This window comes from Cavia porcellus, unplaced genomic scaffold (assembly GCF_034190915.1).
Source record: "Cavia porcellus strain 051 isolate PalLab524CR breed Dunkin Hartley unplaced genomic scaffold, mCavPor4.1 scaffold_24, whole genome shotgun sequence".
Lineage (NCBI taxonomy): Eukaryota > Metazoa > Chordata > Mammalia > Rodentia > Caviidae > Cavia > Cavia porcellus.
The window spans coordinates 11,157,232-11,180,481 of NW_026947507.1; the positions used below are offsets into that span (position 1 = coordinate 11,157,232).

At 36.1% G+C, this 23,250-nt stretch overlaps 1 protein-coding gene across 8 annotated transcripts in view; it reads left to right on the top strand.

Moving 5' to 3' along the window:
• The window catches only part of Fat1 (FAT atypical cadherin 1), a 117,272-nt gene that overhangs the window by 37,466 nt on the left and 56,556 nt on the right, over window positions 1-23,250 (top strand). For all 8 annotated transcript variants that reach the window (XR_010042555.1, XR_010042556.1, XM_063234630.1 and 5 more), the window contains exon 3: window positions 15,159-15,473. Coding sequence is in view for 6 of the 8 variants with exons in the window: in XM_063234630.1 (XP_063090700.1) it covers window positions 15,159-15,473 (315 nt within the window). In the remaining 2 variants the exon portion in view is untranslated. The remainder of the gene's footprint in view (window positions 1-15,158; window positions 15,474-23,250) is intronic.

Consider the following 23,250-nt stretch of genomic DNA (forward strand, 5'->3'; position numbering starts at 1 on the left):
TTGTTAAAAAAAAATCATTAAAAGCAAAATGATTTTTTTTAGAAGTGTATTTTTTGTTTCTGAGTATGTTTGCATGCATTAGTAAAAACCACAGAAACATTTTTGGGTTTAGAAATTCTTAGAAGAAAAATTATTTATAGTCCTACACTTAAGTTTTCTTCCCAGATCTTAGATAAGGAGATGCTGTAATGTTCCTTATCTTGTCCATGTGATGCTAGTAACATTGTACATTTACTGTTTCACAGTATAAAACTTATACTTTAAAGTTTTGTTTGGTTTTGTTTTTAGTAATCATTTATACTCTAGGAATGCCTCCTTTTGAACTTGGTTAGTTTTACTAACAACTTGTGAAATTTCTCAATAAATATTGAGAAATCAGTTGTCTCTGGATGGTTGAGGCAAAAGGGTTGCAAGTTGGAACCTAGCCTGGGCAGTTTAAAGACTTAGTGAGACACTGTTTCAAAATAGAAAAGGACCAAGAAACCAGGTGTGGTAGTGGTGCGTGCCTGTAATCTCAGCAGTCTTGAGAGGCCGAAGCAGGCATATTGCAAGTTTGAGCCCAGACCAGGCAATTTAGAGAGACCTTGTCTCAAAATTTATGTTTTTTAAAAAAGGGTTGGGAAATGCAGCTCAGTATAAAGGCACTGGCTGCAGTTCTCAGTATTAATACCACCATCACCCCCTCCTCTACCCTACACCTCCAAGACCATCACCACTGCCAGCTCCTCCCCCACTGCCTCCCCCTCCACCACCACGACTACCATCAGCACCACCTCTATCTCCACTTCCACCAAAAACAGTTGTGATTAAATTTCATAAAGATAATGGAGAGATATCAGAGGCCTGGCTGAACTAACGATCGTTGTTTGCCCTAGAAATTTCTTACCTTCCTCCTGTCTCCTCCTCCTCCCCTTTCCTCTCCTTCCCCTTGTCCTTCCTCTCCCCCTTCTTCCCTCTTCCCGTGTTTCATTCTTTCATGCTGTACTGGGGTTGCACCCAGGGCCTTCACACCAGGGTTACTGCCCTAGTCTTTCTTTAAGGACGGGATGTTGCTAAGTTTGCCAGGCTGAGCTCCATTTTGAGCTGCTTTTGCCTCAGCCTCTTACTAGAATGCTGCTGAGATTCCAGGTGCCTGTCACCACTCCTGATCTGAACATTTTTTACATTGTTAATTGAAATAGCTTCTTATTCTAAATTTGGCTTGCTCTGCATGTATCAGTTCCTTTCAGAGCACCAGGAGAGTGGTTACTTTTATTATAAGCGAGTCAGTATAGAGTCAGTTGATCTTTTAAGTTACTCTAATAGTCCTGCTTTACACACTGCTTTTATAATAATGCGGTTCTAGTAGCCAGTTTTCTTTGTTGAATTGTAATAGCACCTTTGAATTTACAGAAATTTGGGGTCCAGATGTCATATCTCTTTAAGAATAACTGTAAGTCTTTGTTTTGCTTTAGTTTTTCAAGCATCAAAATTGTCTAAAGATATTGATTACTTAATCCTATCTTATCTCACTTTTAGACATGAAGAATTGTGGCATAGAGAGGGTAATAAATTGCCAGAGTGACACATTTATCAGAACATAGAATTGTGCAGTTAATAGGCATCCTGTAAAAATGATTGTTTAGATTGCTAGAAGGCTAGTATTTTTAAGTAGCAAACTTGGAACAAAACCTGCATTCTTTCAAAATTGTTTGCTTTTTAAGTTAGGAAGCACTGTACACAATACTCTTGAGAAGTCATTGGAATATATAGTTGAGCCAGGCTATTATTATTGAAGATGAGCCCGGGAGTACTTTCTAAAATTTCTTAGAATTTTTCTAGCGAATCATTAGCAGTGAGAAGATGTCACTGACTCTTGCTTTTCCTAATAATCAGTTATTTCCATCACAAACCACGAATGCCGTATTTCACTTTTATAAAATGTGGGTTATCACAGTGTGTACTTTTTATGCTGCTGCTTCACTTGAATGCAGTTGGGATATCTAGAGACTTGAATATTGGTTCTGAGTTGGTTTCTAGCTGTGTAGTGTAATTTCTAGGCATTTACTCCCTGGACTTCAGCTTCCTCATCTGCAAAATGAATAGAGGTTTGGACTGGATGATTTTTACTGCTCTGTCTTAATTCTGTGGGTGCATGTGTGCGTGTATGAATGTGTGCTTTCATGTGCATTTGCTTCTGTAGGGAAAGGTGGGTAAGGAGAACATTACAGACATGGCACCATGTGATAGAAATGTGTTTAGTGTTTTTATGGCGTTGTCAACAATTATAAATGCACACCCACTCATGTTCATGTGTACATCTTGTATTATGGATGCTAATTGCTATTGTTTTTACCATATTAAGAGCACATCTGTTAAAAATTTCTTAGCCTTTGCCTCTTACTACTGTTTATCTCTGCACTGTTTTTTTGGAACAATTTAATCAGTTGAATTGTGTTTCTTTTGTAAAGACAATAATTAATGCCATGGATATGACAATATTATTTCATAAGAGGCTTGTGGATTAAGTTCCTTCAGTATTTGGTTTAATTGAGATTAAAAATTTATAATTTTTTTTACTTTTTAAAATATGTGCCAAGATTATTTGGGGACTATTTATTATCCTGTACTAATGGTTTTTAGTTAACAATAAATGTGTCAGTTTAGTAGGTCTTTGATTTATGGTTGATTGAGAATTTACCAAATTATAGTGCCCAGTTAAATGTTGTCTTGCTTTCATTAGTTTTAGATGCTAACAAATAACTGTTAAAGTAAACCATCCTAAGTACTAAAATTGGGGAAAAATATGTAATTACTTATGACTTCTTTCAAAAATAATTGAAGAGACAAGTCCACACAGGAGTTCAGAATATTTTTTAAAAAGTCTTTTTAAAATAATATTTGAGATAGTTTAGGGATGCCAGTAATGTTTTGAGTACCACACTCTCCTCACCCGTTTTGAATTTGTACTGTAGTTAGTGTTTGGAAAAACTGTTTAAGAAAGTGCAGATAATATTTAAGAGATGAGTTATTTCTGTGTTACAGAATTGCCATGTACTTTGTCATTGAGGAACATATTTATAATGTCTTATATATTCACCCAATTACAACTTAAATCAAGAAGCCTTAATTTTTATTTATATTTTCATCTTCTTTTATACATACATTTCAGTAAGTGTTTGACTAATTATAATTAGTACATAGCAATTAACTGTGCAATTTTAAATATGTTTCTTCTAGCAATTAATTTGATTATATACTTTGCAAATATATATAGCTACATGCTACTCTGGTGTTTATTTTCATCTTCTGTTATCTTTTATTATCACTTTGTGTTATGAAATGTTAGGAGTCATAAGAGGAAAAATATCTTAATGAGGTATTTGTTAGTGCTTTTTGATAAGGGACAACAAAACTTTTGCCTTAATAGAGAACTTAACAGCAAGGATTATTGCTCTAAATGCTGTGTTTTTAATTTCTGTTATATTTCACTTATTTGCTAGTTTAATTTTTTTTTAAGTTTTATAAGTACTGGAGATTGACCTAGGGCTACATCCCCAGCCTTCTTCTCAGTTTTTTGAGACAAGTTCTCGCTAAGTTCCTCATGCTGGGCTCAGACGCTCCATCCTTCTGCCTCACGCTCCTAGACGGCAGGGATTGCAGGTGTGCATTCCTGGTTTGCTTCAGGTTTTTCACTTTTGACGTCATGTTATGTTGAGATTTACCAATCTATTCTCATGTGGTCTCCTCAGATGTTGAGTAAGAATTATATCTTGATGAGTCTCTATAGTGATGCATTGTGACAGTCTGTCTCCTGTTTTGTTTCCTGTTTGCTTAAAATAGTCCATTTTTATGCATCAGAATTACAATCTTGGTTGTATTCAGTTTGAGAGGGAATATTGCATAATCCAGATTTCTTAACTCTGGATTGTTCAATTAATTTTAGAATATGCAGAAACACACAGGTGTGCTCTTTTGCTAAGTTCAGAAACATCAAATTTATGTTCTTAGTTAAATACAAATACTTCAAATTTTTCTTCAGAACAAAGTCTGAAGTTAGAAAACAAGTAAATTAGAAACAATGCAAATGAATACTTTGCCTTCTCAAAGATTCTTAGGAAGGTTAAATAATCAGATCCTGCAGTGCACTTCAGTTGTTATTTAGAGGTATTAATTTCTTAGTGTGAAAACATGATCAAATGATACCTGAAATTTCTCCTAAACTATCAGTATCAGTTTATAGCAAGTTAGCATGACCCAAATTAAGTTGGGCCTGGCAGCAAAGTAGATGTTAAAAGTAGGTGAATTTTGCCAAAAAATCCTCTTGTGTCTGCACATATTTTGTTAGTTTTTCAAAATTTAGCAATTCTTTTATAGTTAAAATAGAATTTAATAGAGAAACAAAAGTTTTTTTGTTGTTGTTTTGGATTAAAAGTACAGATGCAAGTAAAGGAAAATGCCACTTGGAAGTGGATCGGAAAGGATGTGGGAATTTATACAGATCCGTTAGCACAGGTGCCAAAAAGTAAATGGCTTTTTTATTTGGCTCAGTTGGTATTCAGTTCATGGAGAACACACGTTCCTGTTTGCATAACTGAATTGCATATGAGTCTTACGATTTATTTTAAGAAAAATACCTGCCATTTTCTGTAGTAAAAATTCATTGTTTAGGCTCCTAGACAACTCTTAGAAGAAGGAGAACCTGCCGTGTGCATTCTAGGACTGTGGAGATAACTGCTTCTTTGTGGAGCAGCCGTGTGTTACAGTGACCCCTGTAATACTTGACTGGGGCAGGAGGAAGTTCATTCCATTCCTTCTTTAGCAAGGGACTGCTTTAAGGAGTTGCCATTAGGCTTAGTCATTTCAACTGACATTTTAATCACTGAATAGTGCCTTGTCTTCCTGCTGGAACACACTTTGTAATACAAACTCTTTAGGCAGTTATGCAGCTTATGAAAACCGGTAAGGCACTCTTGATAGTTCTGAAATTTCTTAAATTTTGTTGATACATATTGGATTATTTAACCTTGTATTCATGTTGAGTTTAAAAAAAATCATTTCATACAGTTGATAAACATACGTCTTTCTTCTGGAAAAATTAAAATATAAACAGGCTAAAATAACATTCTTCCTTATTACTGCAGTTTTAACATATTGTCTCCCTTTTTCTTTTTTACAAAACAGTTATTTTAAAATGTTACTGTTACATGTTTCATCATACAACTAAGGCAAAAATTCAACCTCAGAAGCTATTTAGGATTTTGTATGAGATTTGTAAATAAATAGAAAATAGTTGTTAAAGTTATTGGTTGCTAAAATATTATTTTGTGCTTCTCAAACAGATGCTTTTTTTTCTTCACCTGCTATTCTGGTGAATAATTAACTCCCATGAGACCTTATTTTTCTCTTTCTTAGTTTCCTGAGTACCTTGTACTACCTGGCATATGGTAAGCACTCAAGTGTTTGTTTTGTTTTGTTTTTCCTTTTTTGGAGACAGAGTCTTATTGCATATTTCAGGTTGATCTTGAACTCACTTCGTAGCCCAGGCTGACCTTGAACCCAGCATGCTACCACCTCCCAAGTGCAAGTGCTGGGACTACAGATGTGCACCACCAGCCCTGCTTCTGTACAATATTTGTATGCCACGCTCCAGAGTTTCTAACAGGGTCCAGGATGTAGTAAATAATAGAAGATTCTTGTTAATGAAGTTAATCTTATGAAGAATTGTTTGTATTAGTGTGAAGGACTAGATAAAAAGAGGGTTGTTTCTTAAAAATTAGTTTTGACCTGATATAAAACTTTCATAATGGGTTTACCATTTACCACTCGCATCTCCCAGCTACCACTTGGTATTTTAAAGTTAATAACTATGTTCACAGCCCAGCGGTGATAACCTCATATTTAGTCTGTTGAGTTTTACATTAGTAGGTGATATGATATGGGAACTTTGTAAATACAGAATGGGATTGTTTTGAATTCTTTTTATAGTTTTTTTCCTTTTTGTTTTAAATGGACCTAGTTATATTGGATGCTTGAGCTTTGTACAGACAGCTTCATCTTTTTTAGGGTATATTTAGTTGGCTTTATAATTTCAGTCGTGATTTTTCACACCATAAGTTTGCTGACAAATTTTGGTTCAGGTGTTGTTTTTCCACTGAATAGATTTGTGAAGCTCACCTTCCTCAGGCTTACAGAAAGGGAGTCAGGATTTGAGAGACAGCTCTACTGTAGATGCAGTTTCTCTGCTGTTTATGTCAGCCAAGTTTGGGCTTCTGACCTTTCTGCTTTTGAGGTTGGGTAACTTAAGAAAGTATACTTAACTTTGGATGCTTAAATGAGTTGTTAGCTGTGTAAATGACTGAATTTTCAACCTTAAGTCTCTGCTTCCAAATATGGAAATTGAAAACTATCAACTTTCCAGAATAACTGGGAATAAACAGTATATTGCATGTGCAAGTCTGACGTGAGCATCCAGTATGCTCAAGGCAAGGCAAGTTACCTATTGTAGTTCTCTGATTCTGAAATTTAAAATAAACTTCTAGAAATTCTATTTTTGATATGTAAAATATGTCCTTTGTATATTAATCTCTCCAAAGGCTGTGTTAAATGTGTAGTTTTACGCAGTTAATAGGTGTTCAAATGATAACTTTTTAATACTCAAGGATGATCCTCTTTAAAAAGAGAGCTTATCCGTGAAAGCCCTCATTAACAGTATTAATGATCCTGACGGGAAATTCAAAACTTAGAATCATTTCCCAGCAAAGCATGAAAACTTGGTTTAACCAAGCTTGCCCTGGGAATGACTCTTTGCAGGGCTGAAGAAATCCCTGGCTTTCAAATATGCTGCTTAAAACCTGATTATGAACTTAATACGAGTTTTAGTAAGTTTACAAGTTAGAATGCTTTCTCAGTTAATTTTAAAATAATTGCCATAATTTTAATTGAAAGTTGATAGATATTTTTTCAAGAAAATGATTTAAAAGGCAATCAAAATAATGAAAAAAATCAGATTGACAGTTGCTGCATAAATAGACTCTCCTTGAGGTCATTAGCTTGTGACCTAACTCTAGGCAATACAATTAGAGAATTTTCTAGACCTAAAACTTTCTAAGTAATGTCATGTATACTTTCAAATGTTAATTGAATTCATTTTGTTAAACACCTACCAAGATTAAATGAAATAGAGATACAACACTTGGAAATGAACATGTGTAGTCATACTTCCTTAAAATAACACATATTATAATATGAACAAGGCCAGAGATCTAATATACAGCATGAGAACTCTAGGTAATAAAGTTGTATTGTTTGGGAATTCATGCTGATGAATATATTTGAGCTGTTTTGTCTTGAAAATAAAACAAAAGTAATTAAGTGAAGTGTCATATACATTGATTTACTTCACTTATAATAAACTTTTTACTACCTCTTTATATATCCCATTGTGCAGTTTTATGTACCCTTAGTATACACAATAGATTGTACTTTTTAAAAAAGGTATGTATAGGGTACAAAGGGAGAAACAAGATTTTACTAACAAAACTTTTTATTCAGACATATTTATATTTTTTATTGTGAACCTCTTACACATTTAAAATTCATTCTATAGAAATTTATAGGTTTAAAGATTATTTTGGGTTGCTGGGTTTTTCCCCCATTGTTCTCTGAGCATTTTGTTTATTTTTTTCTGTTTATATCATTGTATCTGTGTGATTTAAAAAACTTCAAACATAACTATATATATCTGAAATATTTCACACTTCTTTATACAGGTTTGTATTTTTCCTCTGGAAATCCATGACATACATCTATTTAGTTAACACATTCCTCCTTTTTTAAAAAAAAGTTACCATATGTGCCCTTAAATATTAAACCTGAACACGCTCCCTCCTGGTATATGGAATGTGCTAATTTGTCCACATTTTCGAGTGTTGCAAATATAGTGAACCAGTTGTTTCGATTAGGCCCTGCATTTTTGCATTCTGCGGACAGAAGAACTCTGGTGAAACTTGCAGGTCACACTCAGTTGTCTTGTATGCTCTCCTTTAGTAGAAGACAGTCAGAGACTTGCAGACATTTAATTTAACATGATGATCTGGAGCCAGACTTTGGGAACTGAATCCTATTTCCAGCACTGAAGAACACATAACTTTGGTGGATAAGTTGTTTATATTACCTCAATTTCTTCATCCTTGTAATCATATTACCCAGGGTTGTTCATATTATCTAGTTCATAGGGTTCTGTGTGGATGAATGAGTAGTCTCATAAGAGTGCTTAAAATGGTACTTGATGTCTGTTATCCCAGCACTCAGGAGGCTGAGGCAGGAGGATTCCTGTGAGTTTTAAATCACATGGGCTACATAGAGAGTTCAAGACCACTCTGACCTGGACTTACCTGCGCAAAAAAACAAAACAAAACAAAACAAAACGACAAACAAACAAACAAAAAAACCCACCCCAAAATAGCAACAAACAAAGCCAACTTTAAAAGTAGTGTTTAGTGTAACTGTATATCATGGTACAGATACATGTTACCCACCATCCCTAATATTGATTTGCTGATTTTGCTCTGCCCCCTAAACACAAATGACTTCTTGCAAAATGACAGCTTACTGGTTTTTTAAAGATCGGGGTCATAGTAGTCAGTTAACATGTCTTAGTTAAACTAGAAAGGTAAAGCTTATGCATGATTGACTGTATTAGCTGAAACAGGACAAGGAGACTTCTGCAGTCCTGTACTGCCTAGAAGTTTGCTTGGCCTGTGAAGGATGCTGCTTAGTTGACTTACTTTCTTACACTGCTTTTGACTTTTTTTACTGTGCACTCAAAAACATTACTCGGGTGGGCTCAGGAAATTAAAGTTTTAATTACGTACGCAGTTACACACATGCATAGAACATTCTATTTTTGAAAGTATTAGAATTTGTTTTTATTTTTTTCTCTGTGAAATAAACCACTGAATATCAATCTTCACAGTTTGCTCACTGTTTTGTTATTACTTACACCAGTGAAGTAAACAGTAATTTTTTATACTTCAGCTAAAAGGACTTACTATTGCATTACTGAAAGTATTTCTTCTGTGCCATTCCCTAACAAAACAGACTGAATAGCCATCTCAGGAGCCTTAAATACACTCAACCTGGTGTTCTTCTTTTTTTCATTTTTTTCTCCTTTTTTGTTGTCAGCAACACAAGTTTGCCAGCTAATGGCAGAAGCGGGCAAGAATCTTAAATGTATGCACAGACATGCATGGTCTGTACAGTGTTTCTAATTCAGGGGTTGTGACTGATAATATCACTGGTGGAGTTCTTACAGTTACTTCATAGAGGTGTTAAATTTCAGAAACTTTGCTTTTATATCAAGCTCATTTTACAATTTTTCTTTATAACACAAAAAATGATTTACAGAAAAAAAAATTCCCATAGAGCCTTCACTCCACTACACACAGTTTGTTGTGTTTTAACATTGTGTGTGTGTGATACATTTGTTATAAAGAACTGATACCAATATCATTGTGTTAGCTAATGTGCTCAGACTGTACACATTCCCTTAATTTGACTATGGAACCTGTTCTGATCTAGGGCCTCATTTAGTCTGCATATCTCCTAGACTCATGTCGGCTGGGGCTGTTTGTCATAATTTCATTGTTTTTTTAACTAAGCATGCCTTTTGACCTTTGCTTATTAAGTGCACACAATTTACAAGGCTTTGCACAAAACTGTGCATTCAAATAAGGAACTTACGGTCTATTTTTAAAATTTACTTTTAAGAGAAAATGAATGTCTTAACAGTCTAATATGATTCTGGGACTTTGATTTTCTATAATTGGAGAAAATGGAGTATTTATAGACTAATTACAGACACAAATACTGTATCTCTAGTGTATATGATAGTATTTCTGCTGCTTTTAAGTAAGTGTTACTTTTTATATTTGGGGTGACACTCATTTCCAACAGAGTAATTCTTTTCTGTTTATGATGAAGTAGTAGAAAATAGTCTATTGTTTCCTATGGAGAAAATAGCATAAAAATTGTATTTTACATTTAACTCTCTCTCATGATTGACTAAAGCTGCTATACATATAGAGAGACACATAGATACATAAATAGCATCTGCCGCCTTAAACTTGGTTCCAGAATGCTGTTCCCCCAAAGCCCAGGTGATAGAGGCTTGGCCCCAGCTGTAGCACTAAGAGATGGGCCTGGCTGGAGGACAGTAGGTCATTAAGAGTGAGCATGACCCTTCCTCACTGTCCCTTCCTGGCCATTAGGAGGTGAGCAGCCACCTCAGTCACACAGGATCCACTGTCTCACCCCAGGCCCAGAGTCATGGGGCATCTGTCATGAACAGAACTGTCGCCTGCAAAACTGAGCCAAAATAAATCTTTCTTCTGAAGATGATCATCTCAGTATTTTGCTCTGGTAATGAAAGCTAACACACCACACACATACACACACACACACACAATTTAATGTCTTTTGACAATAAAAGAGACTGGGTGTGGTGGATCCTAGTGTGAAGACCTGGAGTTTATTTCCCAGTACCTTAAAACCAAACCATCCCCCACCCCCCAAAAAGTGTGTGACATGATGTTTGTCATAAAGAAGTTGTCAGTATATAAATTCATTTCTACTATGTTATTTGCCACTCACAAATAATTTTGGAAAATGTTTTAGAAAATCTGAAAGACGTGATGACAAGGTTCTGTTGAAAGCTATAGAATTAGGGCTTGATAGGGGCCAGGGCCTGTTAAACAAAGAGAATAGGGAATTCTAGGTAGAAAGACAATTCAGTTAAGTTGTTTTTAGCAGATTTAGTGGGTACCTTAACTTTTTTATTGGTGGTGGTTGTTGAAAGCATCTTGCTCTGCCCATGTCAGTTAGTGGGAATGCTTGCCTTTCTATTCAAAGATAGTGTTTGAGTTCCTAATGACATCAGCTATCAGTGGTCAGAAGTAAGAATTAGCTTTTCTTGGAAACCTTAATTTATCTTTTGATAGTTTATTTGAGCATCTGATTTTGTAGCTGATAAGCTTGCGATAAATCAAAGAAGAGCATCAATATTGGTTTAATTAACTATGGAGACATTAATCTTTTCGGAAGGAATGTGACTGAGCTCTGTTTTTACCTCTGTTTGCCCAGTTCTTTCAGAAAGTGCATGTTGGGTTTTCATTCTCTCTTCAACTGAGTTATTTCACTGTATGCATGTTTACAATCAGTTTCCATAGTGACATCTGGTGGTAGATTTGAAATCCTAGTGAGTATGTTAGGAATTACTAGTATTACTTACTAGGTCTATAATTCCAGCTTCTTTCAAATTTTTCATCTTATTAACATTTTTTTTAAAATGCCTTCATTGTATTCTTGAGGTTAGAAAGTCAGATACTTATTACTTTTATAATGCTTTCTTAAAGTAAATGAATGATTCCTGATAACACTGCTGAGTTGAGTGTGTAACAAACTCAAAATATACATCACAGATTTTTCCCTTGGTCGGTGGCATTGCTTTTTTTGTGCTGTAACCTTATCATAGGAGTGATGGTATCCTTCTGCCATCTCACTGGCTTTGATCCTGCTTGCACCTGCCTGAAGGGAATTCTGTTGACATTATGGCTTTGCTTGTCCTCTAGTTGCATACTGTCTTTGCCATCTAAAGGTGAAAGAGGAAATAGAAAACTAGGGCAAAGGTGGCTAAGAGGGAGCTGAGAAAGAGGCAGTTATTTGAAGACAGAACGGCAACCCTTAAAAAGTCTGTAGATGGATGTTTATCTGCACTCAAAAAGATTATATTGAGTATCTGTTACAGAAAAAAAATCTATAGATCTTAGTTTATTTTTGTTTTTGTGGGCTAAAGGTATTACTTAGTTTTCATAATGGAAACCTGGATATTTGTTTCTGTTTATTGAATTAAGGTAACTGCTGAAGTTACAGAAGAAATCAATCTGTAATTTATCAGTGCTAGTTGTGACTTTGGGGAAGACTGGTCAAAGAAACAGGACAAAGCCAAAGATTTGCAGTGACCTAGTGAATAAACACTGTTTTGAGTTAGATTCTGGTATGTGATTCATCTCAGAAACCAGGACTCGTGCAGAGAATGGTTTAGATCCTGCAGAACCTCTGATTGAGGAAGTACATTACATCAGTATGGAATTCTAAACTCTACACAGCCATACATGGGGCATCTCATTCATTAAAATTTATATTTTAACTGCTAGTTGATACTATCCTACGTTTCTCCCATATTTTAATTGAACTATTTTATTGCCTCACTTTTAACGTTTACTATCTCAAGATTCCCTGGAACTCTTAAAAACTCTGCTACCTACTGTGGCTGAGGGTCCTGTAATGTGTGCGGCCGCTGCCCTGGTTGCCTGGTTGAGTGGAAGGAGCGGTTCCTGGCAGAAGCCGTGCACCATGCGGGCTCCCCAGGCTTGGGCAGGAATAGAGGGGGAAATGAATGGCTGTTTTTATCTATTATAAATCTTACAATATATTTGCCATTTAGATTTCTTTTACCCTTTCATCTGAAACTAGGTAAGACCTTTGCATATGAATGAACATTCAGGACTTTTCTTAAATACTGACATGTACATGGAGAAGATGAAATACGCAGTCCACCTTGTCTTTCTGGAGTTACTGTGTTGTTTGGATTGATCTACTTTTGTCATATTAACGTAGAACTGTTGGTAGAGAATTTTGCTGATTTTAAAGTCAGAGATTCCAGATATCTGCACTTCAGCTCTGCCATTCATTTACAGTGGCCGTGAGGACAAACTGTCATCTCTTGAGTTGTTCTTCTGTGGAATGGGGGTAACAGCACCACATGCATAGCGACATTAGATAAATGAGATAATGTAAGGAAAACACCTGTAATGCCTGGATACAGCAAACATTGAATAGATGGCTTTGATATGATCACAGTTAGAGAGAGGGTTTTTAAAAAGTGAATAGCAATGTGAAAAAGTGGTGAATAAAAGTTTCATGTATTTGTTTGCTTGAAATTTTCCAGCAATACTTCACTTGCAAAATGAATTTAATTGTATTGTAAACAAAGTGACAGAACATGAGAAGCGCATAAGTATATTTGGTTTGTTTATATGAATGTTTGTAGAGAGAACATCCTGTATCCCCAGCTTGCCTTGCATCAGGTGAGGGGAATGATGGGTAACAGAAACTAGAAATGATCATTCTTTCAGACAACAAATATAATTTTACTGGCTTAGTGAATGAGTTGTACACAGCTTCAGTCTGCAGTAAAGGGGAAGCATATTTGACTTCACTTTCAGATGTCTGTCACGGAGATAGAGTCACGGAGATAGATCAGTTCACTCCTGTTCTTTAGTTCTCAGGCTTTTGCTCTCTATTTCTAAAAGTATTAAAGATCTTTTGGAAGGTTCAGTGAGACCTGATAAAGCTGTTGCAGGAAACTACAGTGTTTTTTTTTTTTTGGTAGCCATAAACATTCATTTTACAATATCTCATCTCACATTTAGCTTCTTAGTTAACTTTCTAGCACTCAATAGAAGGCTTCTATTGTTAACCTCAGGTATGCAAATACGTAAGTAATGATCATAAAATCACACATACAAACATGGTAAAGGTAGTTAGTAACAATGCATTCTTGAAACTTCTTAAGAGTTGGTATCATGTTCTTTAAAAAAGGTAGGTGAGGTGATGAGTGTTTTAGTTAACTTGATCAATAAACGTGTGCTTATTTCAGTGTCATGTGCACAATAAATACAGGTGATTTTCATTAATTTAAACAAATCAAAATACAGATTTTTGGTTGAGTTAAAACATTCATTGCTGAATATAGATGAAATTGATATTTGTTGCTTTTTCTTACAGTATTTAACTTTACATTGAAAATACTAGCTAGCGAGTCTAGAGGTAGACAATATCCAAAGTTCAGCCTGAACCATTGTGTTGAACATTGAAAGTTATCATTCAGAGTGATTAATCCATGAGACAAAAAATATAGTGATATATTTTGAGAACTCAAAGACAGGATTACACTATTAAATAAAAAAGTAGAATTTGCCTGAGACAAGTGACTGTTTCCACTTTTAACCATTTTGAGAGATTTTTAAACCTGGGCTTAATTAAGGCTTAGTTTACTCCTTCCTTCCTTCCTTCCTTCCTTCCTTGTACCAGAAATTGAACTCAGGACCTTGCTAGGCAGCCGTTTATGCCACTGAGCTAATATCCCTGTCCAAGGCTTTGATAGTTTCCAGTGTTTGGCCCCAAACAGTGCAGATACTGTAACCTTCTTTCTAATAATCATGACTCATCTTTTACTTGTTGACTAACAAGAAATGTGTCCTAGTTTAATTCTCAGCTGAGGACATTTTATACTAACCCCAGTTAAGACACTTAAAATGAATTTTATTTATTTGATAAAATTTATTGAGGTTTGTATAGGGTGCGAGATACATGACTATTTGAGAAGGGTCTGCCCTTCTGAAGTTTTCAGTGTAGCTGCAGAATTTATATTTTTATAGCACGTTGGTCGTCTTTGCATTTCATCTTAAAGGAATGCAAAGAAAGGAAGAACTTGGTACACAGAGACCTGAGCAAATTCATCATTCTGAACTTTGAAAGCTCATGCTCTGTTTTCTTAGCCACTTAAAAAGGAATGTGTATGCTGAACTATTACAGTGTCGTTCCTATCTTCTTCCTGGAGATTGACAGTGGTTTAAGGAATGGCATGTGGGAAGTAGGGGATGCCTACTCCCACTGGACTGGAGGCAGACTTGTGGGAATATCACCATATCCCAGCCAGCCATGATTTTCATCTTTGGAAATAGGAAGTTTGTGTCCTTAGATGATCACTTAGTATCCATTTATGATGTTGTTTGGTGCACTTTAACAAGTACCCAATTAAGTGCTTAATTGACACTTAGTTCTATAATACTTTTATAGTCTGTGTTATGTGGCATGTGTTGTAATAATTATGTAGTATATTAATTCATTGAATCAACCCATAAGGAGCACACCATTATTGCCTCCTTGCATAGAAAGTGAAACTGAGGCGCAGAGGTTAGATAACTTGCTTTAGGTCATGCAACTAGTAAGTGATGCATAAGCCCCCAATAAGTTATCTTTAAGTTGGCACTTTCTCTGAGTGGCATTTTTTGGTTGTTGACATGCCGCTTTATGTTTTTCTCCTTTCTCTCTAGGTGTCATAGAAACCTCGGATCGACTGGACCGCGAGTCGACGTCCCATTATTGGCTGACAGTCTATGCAACCGATCAGGGTGTTGTGCCTCTTTCATCGTTTATAGAAATCTACATAGAGGTTGAAGATGTCAATGACAATGCACCACAGACTTCAGAGCCTGTTTATTACCCAGAAATAATGGAAAATTCTCCAAAGGATGTGTCTGTAGTCCAGATTGAAGCGTTTGATCCTGACTCGAGCTCTAATGACAAGCTGATGTACAAAATTACAAGTGGAAATCCACAAGGATTCTTCTCCATACATCCTAAAACAGGTATGCATTCACACTGTTGTTTGAAATCTTTATGCCTATGTTTTCCTGATATGAAGAGAATTGAGAGTAAGTATTTATCTGTTGCAGACTTTTCTTCAGTTTTGGTAAGTCATTTTCCTTTTGAGTTAGTCAAGACAAAGCTTTATTTTCAAATGATATACACTGAATTTTTTCCATTGAATTTGCTTTTTATAAAACTATTTTGTGATTTTTTTTTTGCTCATTAATAGTTTCAGTTTGATGTTAAAAGCAAATACTGTTATTTCAATAGCAGTTCGTAAATGAATGATCTTAAACTTACACGTAATTTTATTAAGTATATGAATTTTTATAACTTGTTCTGCAAAGGGTATTAGAAGAATGTATTCCACGGTTCTCTAAGGTTTTAAATGTTGCTTTATGTTTTTCTAGAAGAGCAGTGATATAACTGAGAGTAGAAGGGGATTCAGATAAGCAGTTCTCAGCTGGGAATAGTTAGGGTTTCTTTCTTTTTTCTTCTCAATGTCTGTGATCACCTGCTTCCAAGAAGTTAGCTCTGTGGCTCTCAAACTTCCAAAACTTACAATCTTTGCTATTATTCATTTAACAGTATGTATATTTTCCTGTTTAACAGTGTATTTTATTTTTTTTAGGCTCTCTGTCTCATTTGTATTGCTTCACACGAAGGTGTTTCACATAGTTATCATGTGGGGAATGAAAACTTAGAATGCATTTGTATAATAGAAACCTCACCTGTGAGTGTAGAACACTTAATTAATGATCAGTTAAAATAGCAAGTGCCATATGTAGTGAGAGGACATTGTATTTACAGAAAATGGTAACTGTTTGTCAAAAAAACTGACTAATGTAAAACAAAGCAGTTATATAGTTATTTAGTCCTTGCTAGTAGAATCCAGCTAACAAAAGTTGATGAGTAAGATTTATTTAATAATTTTGCAGTTCTATTGTAGCTTACCTTACTATGTCTGTCTTTATTTTAGGGTACTTGTCCTATTTAGTTACTGGGTGTATATTTGAAATGTCAGGAAAAAAAAATAAAGGAAATATTCTTAGGTTCTTTACTTATCTTGTTTTTTCTTTGTTTTTATTTTCTTTTTCTTTCTTTTTTCGAGACAGGATCTCACCGTAGTTTAAGCTGGCCTTGAATTTATGGTGATCCTCCTGCCTAAGCCTCCAGATGCTGGGATTACAGCATGCACCAGCATTCCCAGCCTGTTTCCCAAATTTTGGTATCATTCTTAAAGTGGAAGGAAACCTGAGTTTAAAATCTGTGTAGCAGATGCCTAACAAAATGTTAATTGATCCTGAGCTCGGTGGCGCATACCTGTAATTGTAGTGCTCTGGAGGCTAAGGCAAGAGAATCACCAATGGTTTGAAGCCAGCCTGGGCTTTGCAGTGAGTTCCAGTCCAGCCTAAACTACTATGTAATAAGACCCTGTCTCCAGAAAAAGAAAAAGAGAAAGAAAAAGAAAAAGGGAATATGATAGAGAACGTGCTAGGGCTGGTGTTGCATACCTGTAATCCCAGCTGTAACCTATAATCTCAGAGACTGAGGCAGGAGCATCACAAGACTGAGGCCAACCTGGACGATTAGAGAGATTCTGTCTCAACATAGGAAAGGATGGGGGGTGCAGCTCAGCCCTGGATTCAGTCCCTCGTATTAGGGTGTAGGGTGTGAAGAAAAGGCCACATTGTAAACACTTTTTTGATTGTTAAAAGTAAATGTAAGTTCAAGATTTACTTTGAATATATTACATATACCTTTTACTTTGAAACAGTTATATGCTTATCTTTGAAACAAATTAGTATGTTTCTCTAATTGAGTTTGGGTTTTTAGAAAACTGATAATTGACTATTAAGATTTATTAAGCCTTGCAAGAATTTAGTTATGTATCGAACAGTAATATATGGGACCTGACTTTTTAAAAAAAATTTATGTATTTATTCATTTTTGGCCTTCTTTTTTTTTTTTTTTTTTTTGTCTTTTTCATTTTTTCATCGGTACCAGGGATCGAACTCACGACTGCCTGCTTGCAAGGCAGGCGCTTATGCCGCTGAGCTAAATCCCCAGCCCCTTCATTTTTGGCTTTTTTTTTTTTTTTTTTTGCTTTTTCGGTTTTTTATCGGTACCAGGGATCGAACTCACGACCGCCTGCTTGCAAGGCAGGAGCTTATGCCGCTGAGCTAAATCCCCAGCCCCCATTTTTGGCTTTTTAAGACAAGGTCTCACTATGCAATTCAGGCTGGCTTTGACTCACTTTGTAACCCAGGCTGGTCTCAAATTTGCAACAGTTCTCCGCCTCAGCCTCCAGAGTGCTGAGATTACAGGCATGTGTCACCACGCCTGGCCTGGTAGTTTATTTTTTATGTTTTTATTTTTAGAAGTATTGGGAGTAGATTATTGGACTGTGGGCTTCACAGAAAAAAGATTTCAATTAAGACAAGAACATGCCAGACTTCTAACAACCTCTATTTATGATCAACAAAAGGCTTCATTTAGCAGAGTGACTACGTAGGATGCTGTTTATATTACACAAGTATTGATTAAATTTACCTCCTTTTTGGTTGAAATAAAGTGAAAGAGGTTCAAGAACTAAGAGTTAGAATGTTAGAAGGCATTGTCAGATATAAAAGAAGGTTAGTAGTGTCTTAAGAATTTTGGAGGAGGGTTTCAGAGTTCAGAGATTACATGGGCGGGGAAGAAGAAGGGTTGGTTGGGCACAACCTTGAAAGAAAGAAATCTAGAAAGAAAAGCCTTAAAGTGGTAAGTCATGAATATGTACCTACTCCTGTTTTAAAACTATTTAATGGAAAAGACTTTAAAAAATGTCCATCCCTCTTAAGTTTTCTGTCTTAGATTAAGCCCTCTTCGAAGAGACAGGCCAGTTACCAACAAATGTCCTTTGGTTTATCTGAGCAAATACTGTAGGAGGTCTGGGCATCATTTATATGGAGAAAGGAGGAGAAAGAAGTTTAAGGGCATGGCCTGGATTGGGGAACCTTGAAATGTCTGTTGTCCCGTGTACTGACATGACGCAATTGCTGCTCTTATGTCATGTCTTGGTGTAGAACCCTGATGGATATGGCATTGCCACGTCGTTGTAAATCTCTTCATTCTGAAAACTCCAGAAAACAGATCTGTCTGCAGAGGCTTTTGTGCGCTTTTTTATCTTTAGCAAGAACAAATTCCCTCCAGGAGTTCATAACTACCACTTAACTCCTGAGAGGAACACACACATGCAGTGAAAAAACACTCTTCAGTCTTTACAAAAGAAGTTTCGTGTTTTTATGACTGGAAGGCTCATCACAGTAGAGGACAAAGAGCGCACAGCAGTGTTCATGGTGAGGGGTATCACACGCTGTATCATGAGTAAAGAAGTCTGATTATTCTACAAATCACCGAGCATATCTAAAGAGAGAAAATATTAGAGAGTATTATAGAAGGATGTAGTAAATACAGATTCACAAGATCTGCCCCTGAAGAACTCTGCTCCCCCAGACTGGCAGAAAATTGAAGCAGATCCTCAAAGGTCCAAAGGGTAGATGCCTCATCTTTCTCAGAACCTTTACAATACTTGCTTTTATTAGGTGTACTGGTAAGACAGCGCTAGTTACCCCACAATGTGGTTGAAGAAAGTTCTGTGATTTATTTATCTGTAATACCACCTGCAGACCCTATATCATGTTGCTTAATAATTAATGACTGAGTTAGAAAATCACTGGGTTGGAAATCAAGAGTTATGGGCCACAGTAAGGCTTTCTTTCTCAGGTCTTGGAGAAAATGGGCTTTTGGGATCAGCCACAAATGTTTTGCTGTGCTGTTAAAAATTTGTGTTAATGGCTTATGTCTAGATGTCTCCTATAAAGCCTTGGGGGTGATCAGTGGAGGTTTTTGGAGGTGCTGAATCTACAGAGTGTGACCGTGAGATTAAGGGTGTGATGCTGGGATTGACTCCTGATATGATGCTAGGATTAGGTTAGGGGGCCACATGCTGGATGAAAGTGTTTGCTGGTAGCCTGGGTAGAATATGAGGTACAGAAGAGGGCTGCTGCCCGTTTACTAAGCTGCTGTGCTGCCTTCTGCCTGGCATGAACTGATTCCCCTCTGATGCCCCTTTTCTGATACATATGCTTCTGTGGACAGCAAAAACTTTTGTACATTTTTTCGTTTGGCTGCATCCAGCACAAGGATAAATTTGTTTCTTTTAACATAAACTTTGCATTTGTTCAAGGCAGGAGAGAGACAAGACAGTAGCCTGTTAAATTGCTTGGCCTCCTTGTCAATCCCTGCTCCTGTGAACAGAAGTGCTGTATCAAGGACAGAGAAGAAAGGGACTACAGAACAGAAGGGGTCAGTGTGAGCTTTACAGGTCTCCTTATCCAAGCGAAACCTCAGGAAACTGACACCATTCTTGCAAATTCTCTTTTCAGTTGTACTTATCAGCTTGAGCCTTGAGGAGTGATACGCAGCTTAGAATTGGCATGCAGTTTTGGTTTCAGCATGTGCTCCCACTGGAATGGGCGTCACAGTCTTAGACTTTTAGTTTTCAAGTTTTTGATGCAAAGCAAGTAATGTTTTATATTTTTAAGAAACTTCTTTGAGGTATAATTTTTGGTTAATTGTACATATTTGAAGTCTACGGTTTAAGAAGTTTTGACATGTATACCTGGGAAACCATCACCACAGTCAAACAAATGAACACATATGTGAGTTCGAGAAGCTTCCTCAGCACTTCCCTCCCTCCCACTTCTCGCTGGCCCCTGGCCTTAGGCAGCCACTGACCTGCTGTCTGTCTGTCATATTAGCTGTATTTTGCATTCCTACAGTTTTATATATACAGTGGATTCATATAATAATGTACTTTTTTAGTAAGATTTCTTACCCTTAACATATTTTGAAATAAAGTTCATGCATGTGTATTGTGTAGCACATCTTTTTTCATTACTGGGGTACACCCAGCACCCTTGCAGCACCCCCTCCCCCACACACATCTTTTTTTTTAAGGAGAGTCTTGCCATGTTGCCCAGGCTGGGTTTGAATTTGCATTCTTCCTACCTTGGCCTCCTAGAGTGCTGGGTTTCTATGTGTGTCCCACCGTGCTCAGCGTTGGTTTATACGTTCACCTTTGATAGACATTTGCACTGTTGTCACATTTTGGCTATTCGAAATAAAGGTTCTGTGAATGTTGATAAAAGTTCACATTGACTTACAATTCCATTTCTCATGGTTTTCATGTAAAAATTGAAAACCTGTTATTTTATTTTCTTACCCTTTTACACAAGTATTATCATGCTGTGTTCCCTAAGAGGCAGCTGTAGTTTTTTTCCTTACCAGTATTAGGTGCCGTGCTTCATAAAAGCCTTTATTACGGATATTGATGGTCTTAGTACATTATTGTGATAACACATACATTATATTTGCCTTGGGCTGCCCATTTCACTGATCCACTGATTTCACTTACCTAGTAAATGTGTTACCTCTTATTCATTCTTGTATTCAGGCTATCTCCTGTTTTCTTTGAGAAGTGACCTTGACGGAGACAATCAAAAGAGACTGCAAACCCTGCCTAGTTTTTTTAAGATCTGTCTTATTTTTTTGTCCTTTTTATACCTGTCTTCTGCCCTTATATCATCTCTTGCCCTTACTTTAAACATTAGAAATCAGAATTGATATTGCAAGCAACTTTCACATTCTCGAGCTTATTGAAAACCATGTGAGATGCGTAGAGACTACAGATGCCAAGATGTCCTTGTGTTTGACATATTTCCCCACACTTACCAACAGTTACATGATTTTAGAGAGGTTAAGGTCACTTGAGGTACGGATCCAACAGGCAGAATTTCCTAAGTGCTGCTTCTTTGTACACAGTATCTTTGATGTATTGAGTGTAGCTTTGGAATCAGATTTTGTGTAACTTAGTATTAAGAAACTCTGTAACATATACTAAATGGTTTTTAGACTGAGGTTATTTCTGTGGTGCTTTCAGACCAAATATTATGATGCTTCTAAATAACGCTAGATGTTTAAACTTAGTTTCATTAACCATGTACTATAGGACTCACTGAGTTTTTCCACATAATTTTATAACTGTGCAGGCCATATGATCTCTGTCACAACCACCCAACTCTGCCACTGAAACATGGAAGCTGAAATAAACACTGTGGAAATGAATAAGCGTGAATGTATTCCAGTAAACCGTACAGACATTGAAATTGGAGTAGTACAGTTTTTGTGTATCATAAGACTTTTTTTTGAGCCCATTAAAAAGTCTGCATGCCATAAAGGGTTGATAGTAATTTCCTGACCTCTAATACGTCATGTATTTATTAGTGGAACTAGATAATGATTTTTCTTTGTGAGGACGTATCTTCTTGGTATTTCTGAGTATCAGTTGAGTTTTTGCCATTACTGTGAGAATTCATAGAGAAGATGCTATGAATCTTGCTTCTCCAGGTTACTTTAAGCTCTTTAAAACCATTTAGTTTACCCCAGGTGTCACTGGGACAGCACGTTTGCATCACTTGGACAGGTGTCATTTGAACCAGTCAGATCTTGTACTGAATAGATTTGTTGTTTTTATATTTCCTGTTATATTATTTTATTGTTAAATTAACACCAAAAGTGTGAAAGTTGTGGTTATTCTGTATTAAAATAATTGGATGGGTAAGTGGTTAAAGACCGTGTTTAGAATATAGAAATATAATGTATGTAGAATAGAAATCTCAAGATTTAGCAAGCTGATGCTAGACTGTTGGAAGCTGATGATAGGCTGCTAGTCAGACCTGCTCTGAGAAATAACTGTTTTCATTGGAAGAAAAAAATGTTGCTACATTTTGAGATCTTCACGTTTTTTGTGCTGATGTATCCTGTTAAAATTTTTCTATATATGTATTCATGTACTTTGGTATTTCCTACTCCCTCCTTTCCTTTTTCTGGTTTGCTCAAATTACCAAGTCACAATTTCTTATTTTTTGAAGAGGACAGTGATATACAGTGAAATGCTTTTCATTTATTGACATGACTGTCATTTGTTTTTGTAGCATATTTACTATATAATTATTTTATGTTGTATCTAAGAAATGTGACTTCAGTATAGGAAATGTGATTTTATTGCAGATAGATTTGGTAGAGATGCATAGTTTATACGTAGTAATCCATATAGCACGATAAAAATCACAGACCTCTGCAGTAGCTCGTAGGTGTACTGTGTACTCACCCGTGTTCCATTCCTATATTGCTTTTCAACTATTGTTCTCTGAACCAGAATAAGTGGCATTTTATTGTGGCTGGCATGGAGACTGAACAAAGCGCAATAGGAAATAGCTACAGCTGCAAACAACTTCCAAGAGTTTCCGGTAACATTTGATAGTTGCAAAGGAAGGAAATGAAGATTCAGTCATATTACCCAGCAGAAATTCATTAAAAAAAAGTTTACCTGTTTGTAGTTTGTACTGAGATATGTACATTTTTAAGATGGGATATGTAAGTTTTTCTTATCTGTTCTTGTGCTAATTTTTATGTCATTCTAAACTATATTTCTGAGTATAAAAGAGGCCACATTTATTCAGTCCCCTTTCTGCACATGTTGATAATGTTTTTCCTCCCGAAAATCTATTTTCATCAAATTCTTAGGATAAATTATATTACGAAGAATTCTGGGTTTTTAATATGTTGCTCAATACCATTTGCGAAAATTACATTTAAGATTTTACATTTGGTTTCTGAGTGAGATTAGTCTTTTATGTCAGCATGATGTTAACCTTATAATGGATTGGG